The sequence below is a fragment of the Myxine glutinosa genome, chromosome 7, assembly GCF_964187855.1.
Source record: "Myxine glutinosa chromosome 7, kmMyxGlut1.1, whole genome shotgun sequence".
NCBI classification, from domain to species: domain Eukaryota; kingdom Metazoa; phylum Chordata; class Myxini; order Myxiniformes; family Myxinidae; genus Myxine; species Myxine glutinosa.
In genome coordinates this window covers 148672707-148686419 of record NC_136267.1, presented here as the reverse complement: position 1 = coordinate 148686419, position 13713 = coordinate 148672707, and the positions used below count along the sequence as shown (strand labels likewise).

General features: G+C 34.0%; 1 protein-coding gene across 1 annotated transcript; it reads right to left on the bottom strand.

The window, feature by feature from the left end:
* Positions 1 to 10724: 10724 nt before the first annotated feature.
* LOC144892873 (uncharacterized) lies at positions 10725 to 12299 on the bottom strand. Its single transcript, XM_078781208.1, has 2 exons — positions 12058 to 12299; positions 10725 to 11882 (listed from the first exon to the last, which is right to left on the bottom strand). The coding sequence occupies exons 1-2, from the start codon at positions 12172 to 12174 to the stop codon at positions 10725 to 10727; spliced, it is 1275 nt and encodes a 424-aa protein (XP_078637334.1). The 5' UTR covers positions 12175 to 12299.
* Between the last annotated feature and the right edge of the window lie 1414 nt (positions 12300 to 13713).

Here is a 13713-nt window from a genome sequence, read left to right as displayed (position 1 = left end):
TTACTCCCATATAAAATTTAAGTGGTTTCATTTCCTTTAGTGTTTTTTCAATCAACGTTTGAACAGCAGGTTTAACTATTTCTACAGCATCAACTATAGACTCTGGTTCAGGAGGTTTGAAGTTAAAGACTCTTATTTTAATATGTCCTTTGAATGCTCCATCAGAGTTTTTAGTTGTGATAAAATTTGATAAATGTAGATTTGTTTTAAGATGTATTTTGAAGCCTTTCTTGAGGATATTTTTATTACATGTAGAACAGTGTTTTGTTTCAGGTGGAAGAGGGGAAAGTTTGTTTAAAATGTTGTATGTATGTTTTGCGGTGAGAATATGTTGTTTATAATATTTTACTTCCTTCTCGCAAGTATCACAATAAACCATATTTATAGCGTGAGAAAACGTGGTGTTTTATATATATCACTGTGCTTAAAATAAAACACTTTTGAGCTTTACAGCTCCGTTTTATATATATCGCTGTGCTTAAACTAAAACACTTTTTCACTCAGAATCATCTAAGTCATAACTATCACATGAATACTCAGAATCATACTCAGAGTCATCAATAAAGCTACTCTCATAACTATCATTTGAGCACAAACTATTAGTATCATAACTATCATCTGTGTTCAATGAAATACTATCATCACCATCGTCCAAGTTCAATGAAATACTATCATCACTATCGTCTGAGTTCAATGAAATAGTAAAATCTTCACTGCTGTATTGACTCATATTTAATTAGCAAGAAAAATATTCCCATCAATATCTATATACTTTCTTTCATTAACAGATTCAATCTCTACAATTTTTATATCAAAAGTTATCTTTAAATAATCTCTAACTATCATAGAACGAAATGACATTTCACCAGAAATATTAACATCATTCATTTTACTTAGATCTACACCCTTTGGATTATTAAAGAAAATACAAATGTCTCCTCTAGAATTATTAATGGTCTTATCATTCTTTTTCAAAGTATCGTGGTCAATCACTTTTTCAAGCTTTGAATAAATTGCCAGGAGTAGAGGAGAAACTTTTGTTAGATTTACTTTAATGGATGTCTTTCCAGGTATAGTTAGAGCTCTTCCTTTAAATGAAATAGAGGGGCTCATGTTATTTTCCATAACTGGTTTTACCCAAAAATTTCCATATTTATCTTTGTTCAATTTAACATCTTTGACATATTTTTCTATATCTTCCACCGAAGTAGAGATTGATTGAAATTTGTCTTTTGTGCTTTGAAACATTGTATTTATTAATGAATAAACTTGCGTTTAGTTTAAGTAAAAATTTACCACATAAATATGATAAGTTCTGAAGGATATTTAGAATTTCCAGACTCTCCATATGATAAATTAGAGAATTGTCCGGCTTGTGATAGAGTGGGGCTTAATGATGAGGATTCATATAAACAATGTATTTTCTGTGATTTAATTTTAATTAATGATAATAAGAAATATAAAAAAATATATAACTCTTTTAAATTAGAACCAAAAATGAATTACTTTACAAGATTAATAAGAGAGATGAATGTTAAGTATTGTGATGATAATACACCATTTCTTTCAAGGGAAGAGACTAATTGTATTGAGGAAATGTATAAGGGTTTAATGATATTTATTATTCAAAATAATTTTAATGGAAATGTTAATACAAGATACTATATAAATAAAATAATGGATTATTTTGAAATTAAACCCGAACTCAGGATAAAATATAGAGTTTCTCAAATAGCTCAAAAAAAGTTGGATAACTTGTTTTCCAAATATATAAATGAATGATTTTTTACCCGTTTGGGAAAATAAGATAAAATTTAATAACCATAAAAACATTCCAAATTCATTGAGATGTCTAATAGTTGGTTCAAGCGGATGTGGAAAAACCTGTTTACTTTTAAAGATGCTCCTTGGTTCTAATTTTTTAGATTATGATAATTTAATAATTTTTACAAAGTCAAGTTTTCAACCCGAGTATCAACTACTCTCACAGGGTTTTAATGCGGGTCTTAAAAAGGAAGACATTATCGGTTTATTTAAACTTCAAAACAAACTAAATGATTATAATATTGATGATATAATACAATTATTTTGTGATACACAGAAATCAAAATCGAAACCCATAACTTGTATTCTCAGTGATAATACGGATGATATACCTTCACCTCAAGATTTAGATAAATCAAAAAAGAACCTTGTCATCTTTGATGATTGTGTTAATGAGAGAAACCAAACAGTAATGGATAGCTACTATACAAGAGGGAGACATTCTTCTTGTAATTGTATATATCTTAGTCAATCATATTTTCAACTCCCTCGACGCTCAATAAGAAACAATGCCAATACTTTTATTTTATTTAAGTTAAATTCAATAGATGTAAATAATTTTTGGAGAGATAATTGCTCTACGTTATGTAGTAAAAAAGAATTTGAAAATTATATGAAACACACGATTGGAAAATATAAATATATTGTTGTGAAACAAGATGAGATACTAAATGATATTTTTCAATAAATAAATACAGAAAATGAATACTGAAGAAAGAGAAAGAAAGTTTAAGGAACATCAACAATTAGTTTCAAAAGTTGTTAAACAACAGGAAGAGATAAAGAAGAAACGGAGACAGAAACTAACTGGTGAAGAAGCCTTTGAAAGAAAACAAGAGAAATTCTTTAAACCACTTTTGAAAACTCAACACCCTACAGTTCCCACGGTAGAATTTACTCCGAAAAAACTTCAAATGCTCAAAGATTTTAGTCAGATAACAAAACAAGAACTTGGTGAATTAGAATATGATGACGAGGGATTATTTCGGAAACTTGAGCAGGTAAATCAACCCCCTAATTATGTTGTGGAAGCTCTTCAAAACAATGAATATTCTGCGGGTTCAAAAACCAGAGCAGGTCTCATTCCAACAGAAGAACCAGCAGTGTTTCATCTTGTGGAAGAAAAGGTATTGATATTTAATGATGAATTGATGTTCTTGAGTTCTACTCAACCAAATGTTAAATTAACTCCAAGATTAATGTTTCTTCTAACAAACCCCGGATTCAGCGGTTCAAAATATTTTGAGGAACCACTTGATATGGAAAGAGAGGAAGATAGGGTATATATTGAGTTGTTAAATACACTTGATTATGGAGTTTCTGTTGCTGGTAAAAGTAAGAAGAATGAGAAGGAGAAACATATTATTGATGCTTTAAGTAAGCTTGGTTCGGGTGTTAGTTTTCTTCCAAATGACCCATCACAATTAGTTAATAGGCTATTATTGTTATTAGGTAGTAAGAAGGCTGGAAACAACAATTGTTTTAATGAATCCTCAGCCATTTTAGATCAGTTGATGAACATGAAAATAATTAATAAATGTCAATACAAAGATATTTTATTAGATATTAAATAAGATGAGAAGCACAATTCTTAGTTTTAATTTCACAACGAGCGATTACACAGCTTCATTCCCTTACCCACTACAACTTGACCCCCTTACCTCATATGAGGCATCTTTGTTGTCAATGGAAACTTACAATACCCTTTTTAATATCACAGAGAAAAACAACAAGTTTAGTTATAATCCAGGCACTGCCTACAAAACTATAACTGTTTCACCTGGAGCTTACGAGATTTCTCAAATATCTTCAGAAGTCTCTCGCCTTATGAAAGAAAAAGGTGATGAACCAAAAAATATTGTAATAGATATTCAAACACACACTTCAAAATCAACTATTAAACTGAAAAATAATTATAAAGTTGATTTCACGATTGAAAATTCGTTCAGAGAGCTATTGGGTTTCTCTTCAAAAAAGATTGAAAATAACGGGACGTTTTACAGTGATAATGTTATCCAAATATCCTCCGGTATAAATTCAGTATTAATTCATTGTGATTTGATTGATGGTGCTTATAACGATGGAATAAGAACAAATACAATATTTTCATTCAGTGCATACTCAACCCCGATTGGTTATAAATTTAATATGGAACCAAAAAATCTTGTCTATTTACCTGTGTCAGGAAAAACCATATACAGAGTAAATTTTAGGATAACCGACCAAGATAATCGTATGATATCCTTTAATGATGAAATTATATCCATCAGAATTCACCTACGTGAAGTTTTTCAATAAATAAATAATGGTTATTGTAAGAAAACACGAGTTGGGAAAATATAAAATAATTACAGGGGAGGGCATGTTCCTTTCACCAGACTATACAAGGTATGTGGGTAAAGGATACTATAAACCTAAGAGACAACGGGGTGTGGGTCATCAATTTCGAAATAAAGGAGATGGGATAATTGATACTCTAATGGGTATTGGTTCAACCATTCTTAAACATAAAGACCTAATTGGTTCAACTGCTTCTCTCATGGGAAATGTAGCAGGTGTTGTAAAGAGTATAAAAGATGCTCAAAAGGAGTCCCATAAATTACAAGCAATCAAAGAAATTAAAAAAGGTAAAACTCAACTATCTTCACAAGAACGACAAAAAATCATTAAAATACTTGGGTCAGGGTTTCAACAATTTTAATACTATATAAATACAAGTATGGAAGCGATTGATAGTATCTATGATTTGGATGATACGATTATCATTTCAAACTCTACTAAAAAGGAAGACTATTTTAAGGTAAATGCTATTACAGGAACCGACTGGAATTCAAACGGAACAAAAAGTTTTGAAATAAATAATCAACAAACTTACTTGAATATAGCTGATAGTTTCTTGCTGTGTAAATTTAAATTCACTAAGGCTGCGAATAATACTAATGCTACACTCGTAAATGATTTCTTCTGGAAAATGTTTGACAGTGTTCGCCTGTATATTGGAACACAAGAGGTTGAAGCGGTTGATTATGTCTCTGCTACATCTGAAATGATGAAATTTACACTATATTCGTTTGGTGATAGAATGGGTAAGGGAGCTGTTGAAGGCTTTATTCCTGATATGTCAACGGGAACAAACACAGACCCTGGTTATAGTCAAAGGAAGTCAATGTATAATGATGACGCAAAAGCTGAGAATAGTTTTACCGTAGCAGTACCTCTTAAAGGTATATTTGGATTTTGTGATTATGATAAAGTTTTGTATGGTCTTAAAATTAGATTTCAACTACAAAGGAATGATAATGTAAATAGATTGCTTTTTGGGGATGAAAATGCTTTTGGAGAAAATAATAAATTTGTTATTAATGATTTGTGTTGGTATATCAGTGAATATACTCCTAATCTTAAAACGGAAGAGATGTTAAATAGAAGACTTAACTCAAAGAAACCGCTAAATGTATCATACCTTAAAAGAAGATGTCAACACGTTAAACTGGAACACACTACCTACACTTGGAATTTAGGTGTTCTTCAAGGAAAGCCACGATACCTCTGGCTCATTTTTAAAAAACCAGATGGAGAGGAGGGTACTAATAAGAATAATGCGCTGAGTGATAATGCTAAGGTGAAACAACTTCGGGTTTCTCTTGATGGCACATTTTATCCGCGAGATAGATTGGAAATTGATTGGGAAAAAAATGATTATGCGGAAGCCTACAAGTCCTACCAAAAAGTGTGTGAAAGTAATGGTAATAATGATCCTATTTTGGATATGGTTGCATTTAAAGGTTTATATACAATCTACGCAATTGACCTGAGTTCTCAAAAGGAAACTATAAAGTCTAATCGAGTGGATACTTCTCTATACATTGAAAGAGGGGAGAATGAAGAAGTTGATGCTTATTGTTTGCTTTTGGAGGAAACAGAATTACAGATTAATACAGATAATGGTGTTATGATTAATATCACATAGGTTTTTTCTCATAAATAAATGGTTGGGGTATATGTTAATCAAATCAATCTTAATAAATTAACATCTTGTATTCAAAATCAAAAGCCTTGTATTATTAATGTTAATACAATTCAAAGAAAAGGAGCTGTAAGAATTGATGTTTTACTCACACACACACAAGTAAAAACACTAAATGATGTTGGATCACTTAAAATTAAAATGACGAAACCTATGTTAAAGAAATATTCAATAGACGAGTCAAGAGGAGGATTTCTCCCGTTTCTAATTCCTTTATTTGCTGGTTTAAGTGCGGCGGGAGCATTGACTGGTGGTATTTCAGCAGCGGTAAAAACTGCTAACGAAAGGAAGGCACAACTAAAAGCTCAAAAAGAATTGGAAAGACATAACAAGGAGTTGGAGAAACAAATTAGTGGAAGTGGTGTAATTGTAGATTTTGCTCAAAAACTTGAAAGTCTACCTGATAAAGCTAGATTGTTGGTTGGTGATATGCTTTCCTCTATCGCTCAAGCGGGTGTTAAACTAACTAAACGGGGTAATGGATTGTATCTTTCTCATAAATAAATGGATAAATGGTTTAAACAATTTGGAAAGAATACAACGTCAAATATAGAACTAGCCAAGTATTGTAAAACACTAAAAATTGATAATGTGGTAATCTGTATGAGAGATGAATTAATACATATAAATAAGAATACAAAGAATATTATTATGAATTTAGACACACAGAATGGTTCTCATTGGGTTTGTATTCATAATAGTCAGGATAAATATTATTTTGATAGTTATGGTATGCCACCACCTGTTGAAGTAATACAATTCTTACAGAATGGTGTTTATCAAACATTCCAAGTTCAAGAAATTAATTCTAAATGTTGTGGCCAATTATGTTTACATGTATTATTTCAACTCAACAATAATGAAAATTTTTATGATATCATTTTTTATCTAATATAAATGACCTATGTTGGAAAAGATGGTTCTATCTTTGGAAAATCCTCTCAGGATATTGATTTATCAAATTATTATACAAAGGCACAGGCTGAACGACAAAAATATAGTGTAAGTAAAAATATTAATATGAAGAATACTTATAAATTAATCAATTATCCAAACCCTACAGATGCGAATGACTTGATTAGATTCAGTGATTTATCACAATATATATCTTTAAAGAAAACAGCACGTTTTGTGAAACAAGTAAAATTTACAACCACAACACCTGGTTATACTGACCATACACCTTTCCTCATTGAATTTAACTACCTGCTTACAATTAAATTTTATAAAGAAGGACATTTAGTTAATATGCGAATTAATAAATGGGGGTATGATATGCCTGATTTAGGGTATAATTGGTCTTTTTCAATAAACATAGAAGACCTACATGATTTAAATCAGTCTCGTAAAGAAGAATATTATCCACTTGGTGAAGATAAGGATTTATGTGGAAGTACAATTAGTAAACAACAAATACGTGATTTTAAGAAAATAAAAATATATGATAGTATAGCGATGGTTCGCATGACAAAGAAGGAAGGTAATGAGATAAGGATAGAAAGCCGAGGAATACAAACCGATTTGGTAGTGGGAAGATGGGGTGGTATTACCTGTCATAATATTAATCTCACATATATTTCTGATACATAAATGGCAGGAAGAAGACTACAAGAGAATTATAATTTTTGTATTCAAGGATACCTACAAGAAAAGGGTGCTCGGTATTACATACCTTATGATTTGGAGCATATACATGGGAATTTTGTCATAAAAAACTGGCCTTATACTGATATTGTTAAACCCACAAATAGAGACTTGTTTAAAATATTAAATAAAAATGAACTTCTCAAAGTTATGAAATATAAAACTCTTTTAGAAATCGTCAACAAATCTTATTGGTATCCTATTATGAGAAAAATAATTATAGATACAAGAATATCTCAAAATCCAGATGAGTATATGTATAATATTCTTTGGGGTTCAAACTCAAGGGTAGCAAGGGATGAGGAAGGAGTTGAAGAAGAGAAGGAGGAAAGAGAGAAAAAGGAGAAGGAGGAAAGGGAGAGGGAGGAGAAGGAGGAGAGGGAGAAAAAGGAGGAGAAGGAGGAGAGGGAGAAAAAGGAGAAGGAGGAAAGGGAGAAAAGGGAGAAGGAGGAAAGGGAGAAAAGGGAGAAAAAGGAGAAGGAGGAGAGGGAGAAAATGGAGGAGGAGGAGAGGGAGCAAAGAGAGAGGGAGGAAAAATATAAAAAGATGGAAATCAGTGAGATTCATAAAAGATTGAGTGTATTAAAGCAAATAAATCAATCTCAACGCACCGAAGAGGAAATTAAAGAATTAACAACTCTTATGAAGATAATGGTTTCAAAAATAAGAACGTCAATGTCTTCAATTTCAGGGAGGAGATTTAAACGAGAAAGTGGTGAAGAAGAAGAAGAAGAAGAAGAAGGAAAAGATTATGTGATTGATGATGTTGGTGTCATTGACTTTAGTTAGTTTTTATTTGTAAATAAATGGAGGAGAGAGTGAAGGCATTCCTTAGGATTCTTTATGTTTTAAAAATAAAGATTGAAATGTATATGTTGAAAACCAAAAAGGTTTTGATACTCTGTCGGAATTTTTCTGATAAATAAATATGAGTTATTGTCTCAAATGTAAAAAGAAAACTAAATCTAAAAATATCTCTTATGTTAAAGCTAAAAATAATAGAGTTTATCAAAAAGGAATATGTCAAGTATGTGGCTCTAAAAAGTGCCAATTCATCTCTCCTAAAAGAGGAGGAGACATACAAAAGTTTCTGTCAGGAAGTAAATTTACAACAACTGGAATTCCAGGGGAATTACACCTTCCAGGGTATTCTTTCTGTGGTCCAGGAACAAACTTGGATAAAAGATTAGATGAGGCTGACAATCCTAAACCTTGGTCTAAACCTACAAATAGGGTTGACGAAGTGTGTATGAAGCATGATATTGCTTATGGGAAAACCACTACGTTGACTGAAAAACATAAAGCCGACAGCGAAATGTTGTATAATTTGTCTTTGATACAAAATCCAACGTTGAGAGAGAAAGTTGATAGGTTTATTGTGAGAAATTTGATAAATGCTAAATTGAAACTTGGTCTTGGTTATTCCTCAAAAAACTATTAGGCTCTAATGATGCCATCAAGACTGAGGAGCTTTTGGCTGAAGAATTACACAAACCTATAATCACAAAGTTTAAAAGAAGGAAGGTTTATTCTAAATACACTGACCACATATGGTCCGCTGATTTAATTGAATTGAATAATGACAGGGGATACAGGTATGCTTTAACCGTTATTGATTTGAGGAGTAGATTTGCCTGGGTTGTCCCTTTAAAAAATAAAAGGGGTGATACTTTAATGTTAGCCTTTAAGCTAATATTTGATCGGGATAAAAGGAAACCAAAGAAGTTATGGACTGATGAGGGAACAGAGTTCTATAACAAAATATTCATGAAATTTCTTAAGGGGAAGGGTATTAAATTATACAGCACCTTTAATGAAGGAAAGGCAGTTGTTATTGAGCGTTTTAATCGTACTTTAAAAGAGAAATTATATAAAAAATTCACACAACTCGGTTCTCAAAAATGGGTGTATTTAATTCAGGATATTGTAGATAATTACAATAATACAGTTCATTCATCAACACAATCAAAACCATCAGAAACATTTACAAAATTAGAATATGAAAAGGAGATTAATTTGAGAAAGCCCAAGTTTAAAGTTGGTGATATTGTAAGAATATACAAATGGAAAAGTCATTTTGAGAAAGGTTATACACAAAAATGGACTCGTGAATTATTTAAAATCATTGATGTAATGGATACAGTCCCTTGGACCTACAAATTATATGATTTAAATGGAGAAGAAATCTTGGGTTCATTTTACTCACAAGAATTACAAAAAACACAAGTAAGCAGATAATACCCTTGAAAATAATAAATAAATAAATAAAATGTAATGGGGATACGTTTTTAAATCTGTGAACCCCAAACACAGAATCCCACAACTTTTTAGTTGGGGCTTAACTTTTGTGTGTGTATAATGGGGATACGTTTTTAAATCTGTGAACCCCAAACACAGAATCCCACAACTTTTTAGTTGGGGCTTAACTTTTGTGTGTGTATAATGGGGATACGTTTTTAAATCTGTGAACCCCAAACACAGAATCCCACAACTTTTTAGTTGGGGCTTAACTTTTGTGTGTGTATAATGGGGATACGTTTTTAAATCTGTGAACCCCAAACACAGAATCCCACAACTTTTTAGTTGGGGCTTAACTTTTGTGTGTGTATAATGGGGATACGTTTTTAAATCTGTGAACCCCAAACACAGAATCCCACAACTTTTTAGTTGGGGCTTAACTTTTGTGTGTGTATAATGGGGATACGTTTTTAAATCTGTGAACCCCAAACACAGAATCCCACAACTTTTTAGTTGGGGCTTAACTTTTGTGTGTGTGTGTATGTGCGAGTGAGTCATAATAATATACAAACCCTAACCCAACCCAAGCCCTAACCCAACCCCATCCCTAACCCAAACCCATCCCTAACCCAACCCATCCCTAACCCAACCCCATCCCTAACCCAACCCCATCCCTAACCCAACCCCATCCCTAACCCAACCCCATCCCTAACCCAACCCCATCCCTAACCCAACCCCAACCCTAACCCAACCCCATCCCTAACCCAACCCCATCCCTAACCCAACCCATCCCTAACCCTCACATTCAAAATCCCAACCCTAACCCAATCCCATCCCTAACCCAACCCCAACCCTAACCCTCACATTCAAAATCCCAACCCTAACCCAACCCATCCCTAACCCAACCCCATCCCTAACCCAACCCCATCCCTAACCCAACCCCAACCCTAACCCTCACATTCAAAATCCCAACCCTAACCCAACCCCATCCCTAACCCTCACATTCAAAATCCCACCCAAACCCTAACATAATCTTTCTTTTCTTCTTTTTTAAATACGTATTTCTTTTTTTTTTTTTCCTCTTCCTCCAATTCTGTCTTTCAAGGCTTTTAAGTTTGAAGAAGTAGAAATGGGAAGAAAGAATTTTCCAGCATTTTCTTCCTCGAACTTTCTTGATATTGCTTAAATCAAGCGTCATTAAATAAAGAACATTGTTCATTGCTTTAGAATCCAAAGAGTCTCCAAGAGGAACCCCACAGGTAGAGTCTCCAAAATAAAACCAACTTTCCAAGTTCCCAAGGTATAACCACATTCCTGTTGAGCCTCCAAGATAGGTATCACATTCCGAGTCATCAAAACAAAACCCCCATTCCGAGTCTCCAAAAATATAACCATCTTTCCAAGTCCCCAAGGTAAAACCACAATTTTCAGAAATATTGGGGGTTTCCGTGATAAGTCTCACATAGTATAACTGCGGACCATCAGGGAAAACTTCCCTTTCCCAATTTTTTAGGGTTTCTATGATGTGTCTCACATAGTATAACTGCGGACCATCAGGGAGAATTCCCATTTCACAATTTTTTAGGGTTTCTATGATGTGTCTCACATAGTATAACTGCGGACCATCAGGGAGAACTCTCCTTGCCCAATTTTTTAGGGTTTCTATGATGTGTCTCACATAGTATAACTGCGGACCATCAGGGAGAACTCTCCTTGCCCAATTTTTTAGGGTTTCTATGATGTGTCTCACATAGTATAACTGCGGACCATCAGGGAGAACTCTCCTTGCCCAATTTTTTAGGGTTTCTATGATGTGTCTCACATAGTATAACTGCGGACCATCAGGGAGAACTCTCCTTTCCCAATTTTCAGAAATTTGTGGGTCTCCAATGTATGACTTGTATTCTGGCTCATCAAGGTAGAACTTGTTCAGTGGGTTTTGTTTTGATAACTCACAACAAGTATCATCATGGTAAAACTCTTTTTCAGGATTTTGTGGATCTCCAAGGTATAACTCTTTGGCTGGGTCATCAAGGTAGAACTCGTTCTGGGGGTCTTGGTTGTTCAAAATGTCTTCAAACAAAAAAATAACTTCATCCCAAGTTGTGTTAAAAGCAGAATTTTCATTTCGTATCTCAGATACAATTTCCTGTGAAAGAAAATAACAATGTATTAATTTAATACAATATTTTTTATTTGTATAAATCAAGCTCTATGAATATTAAAATAAACTTTGTTAACTCTTACACGAGTCTCATCTTAAAAAAAAAAAAAAAAAAAAAAAAAAAAATTAAATAAATAAATAAATAAATAAACAAACTTACCTCCATTGATAAGAGGTTCGAGTCCAGTTCATCAATCTGAAGGTTGAGTTCTACACAGGTAGTAGGACTCCATGGAATAGCAAAGTTATCCCATTCCATTTCGGCATAGTAGTCCATTCTCAAGTGAAGCAGAAAGCGTGTTTGAAAAAGCCTGTGTGGTCGGTGCCTTTTATAAGGACTGGGTGTGTCTTCCTGTGGAAATTCCCTGGGCGTGTCTTAACTGGAAATGATGTGATGGAAATTCCCTGAAAATGATGTAATGTATTACCTGGAAATGATACAATGCTGAAGAGTTTATAAAGTGGGTGGGACTTAGCAAAAGTGGGAGGAGCTTAGCAAAAGTGGGCGGGGCTTAGTAAAAAGTGGGCGTGGCTTAACAAAAAGTGGGCGGGTCTTAGTAAAAAATGGACGTGGTTTACCAAAAAGTGGGCGGAGCTTACCAAAAAATGGTATGTGGCACTGGAGGCGCTCAAGCAAGAACATTGAGGGAGGTTTACCATTTTATCTTAGCTCAGTTAAAATATCTTAATAAAGAACCAAACTCAAACATATTTTTTGTTAATATATTAGATGGTGAAGAGAGTTGTAGGAGAATTAAATTATTTCCCACGCATAAACAAATATTTGTAGGGTCGTTGTTTGAGTGGGTTATATTCACCAGATGATATTAAGAGTAAAAGGTTAAAAGGTCCATGAGGTCAGAAGGATCACAGGTGTTTAAGTGGTCTAATGAATAAGGATAACATGTCAAAAGGTTAGAAGGTTCGTAAAGAACAGGGTGAGAGAAATATAGGTGTTTAGGGGCAATGAGGGAGGGAAAGAATTAATATGGAAGTGAATGGGTCAATGTTTGAGTGGGTCAAAGATTAATCTGCCAGATGATATGTAGAAGAAGGATGATAGGTCTATAAGAGAAAACAAATATTTGTAGTGTTTGAGTGGTCTAATGAACAACATTAAGGATAGGTACTACAGACAAAAGGTTCATAAAGATGAGGGTGGGAGAAATAGAGGTGTTTATGATTTTTGAAAAAGACAAGGGGGTAAATGACATTAGATAGGGATTTCCCATGTTAAACGGAGGTGTCCCAGAAGCAACATTATTACACTACTTTTGTGTCTTCGGGGTATTTTGGGTCTTCGGGGTGTTTTTTGTCTTCGGGGTCTTTTGGGTCTTCAGGGTATTTTGGGTCTTCGTGGTGTTTTGGGTCTTCGGGGTGTGTTGGGTCTTCAGGGTATTTTGGGTATTTTAGGTCTTTGGGGTCTTTTGGGTCTTCAGGGTATTTTTGAGCGTCTGGGCCTTCAAGGGTATTTTGGGTCTTTGGGGAGTTTTGGGTCTTTGGGGTCTTCAGGGTCTTTAAGGGTATTTTGGGTCTTTAGGGGTCTTAAGGGTCTTGGGGTAATTAAAGGGTCATCAAAGGTCTGAGGGGTCTCAGCAGTGTAAACGTAATTAAGAGGGTTAATTAAGAGGGTGTTAATTTTATTTGAAGAAGAAGACGTTTTCGTCACCAACAAACAAACATACCAATGTAGCGGCTACCGCTGGGTTTACACAATCGCCTGGCACCTACCAAGGACGCGGAGCGATCACCATGCCGGGCTCGTCCAGGACGCCCGGGCATGCCCGCCCTCGACTTGCCAGGCCGCGGCCAGTAC

What these genes read in the sequence shown, in the direction of transcription:
- LOC144892873 (XM_078781208.1), bottom strand. Translation starts at nt 12,174, where the DNA reads ATGGACTACTATGCCGAAATGGAATGGGATAACTTTGCTATTCCATGG. An exon ending in CGAACCTCTTATCAATGGAG is followed by an intron (nt 11,883 to 12,057) that starts GTAAGTTTGTTT and finishes TTTCTTTCACAG; the next exon opens with GAAATTGTATCTGAGATACG.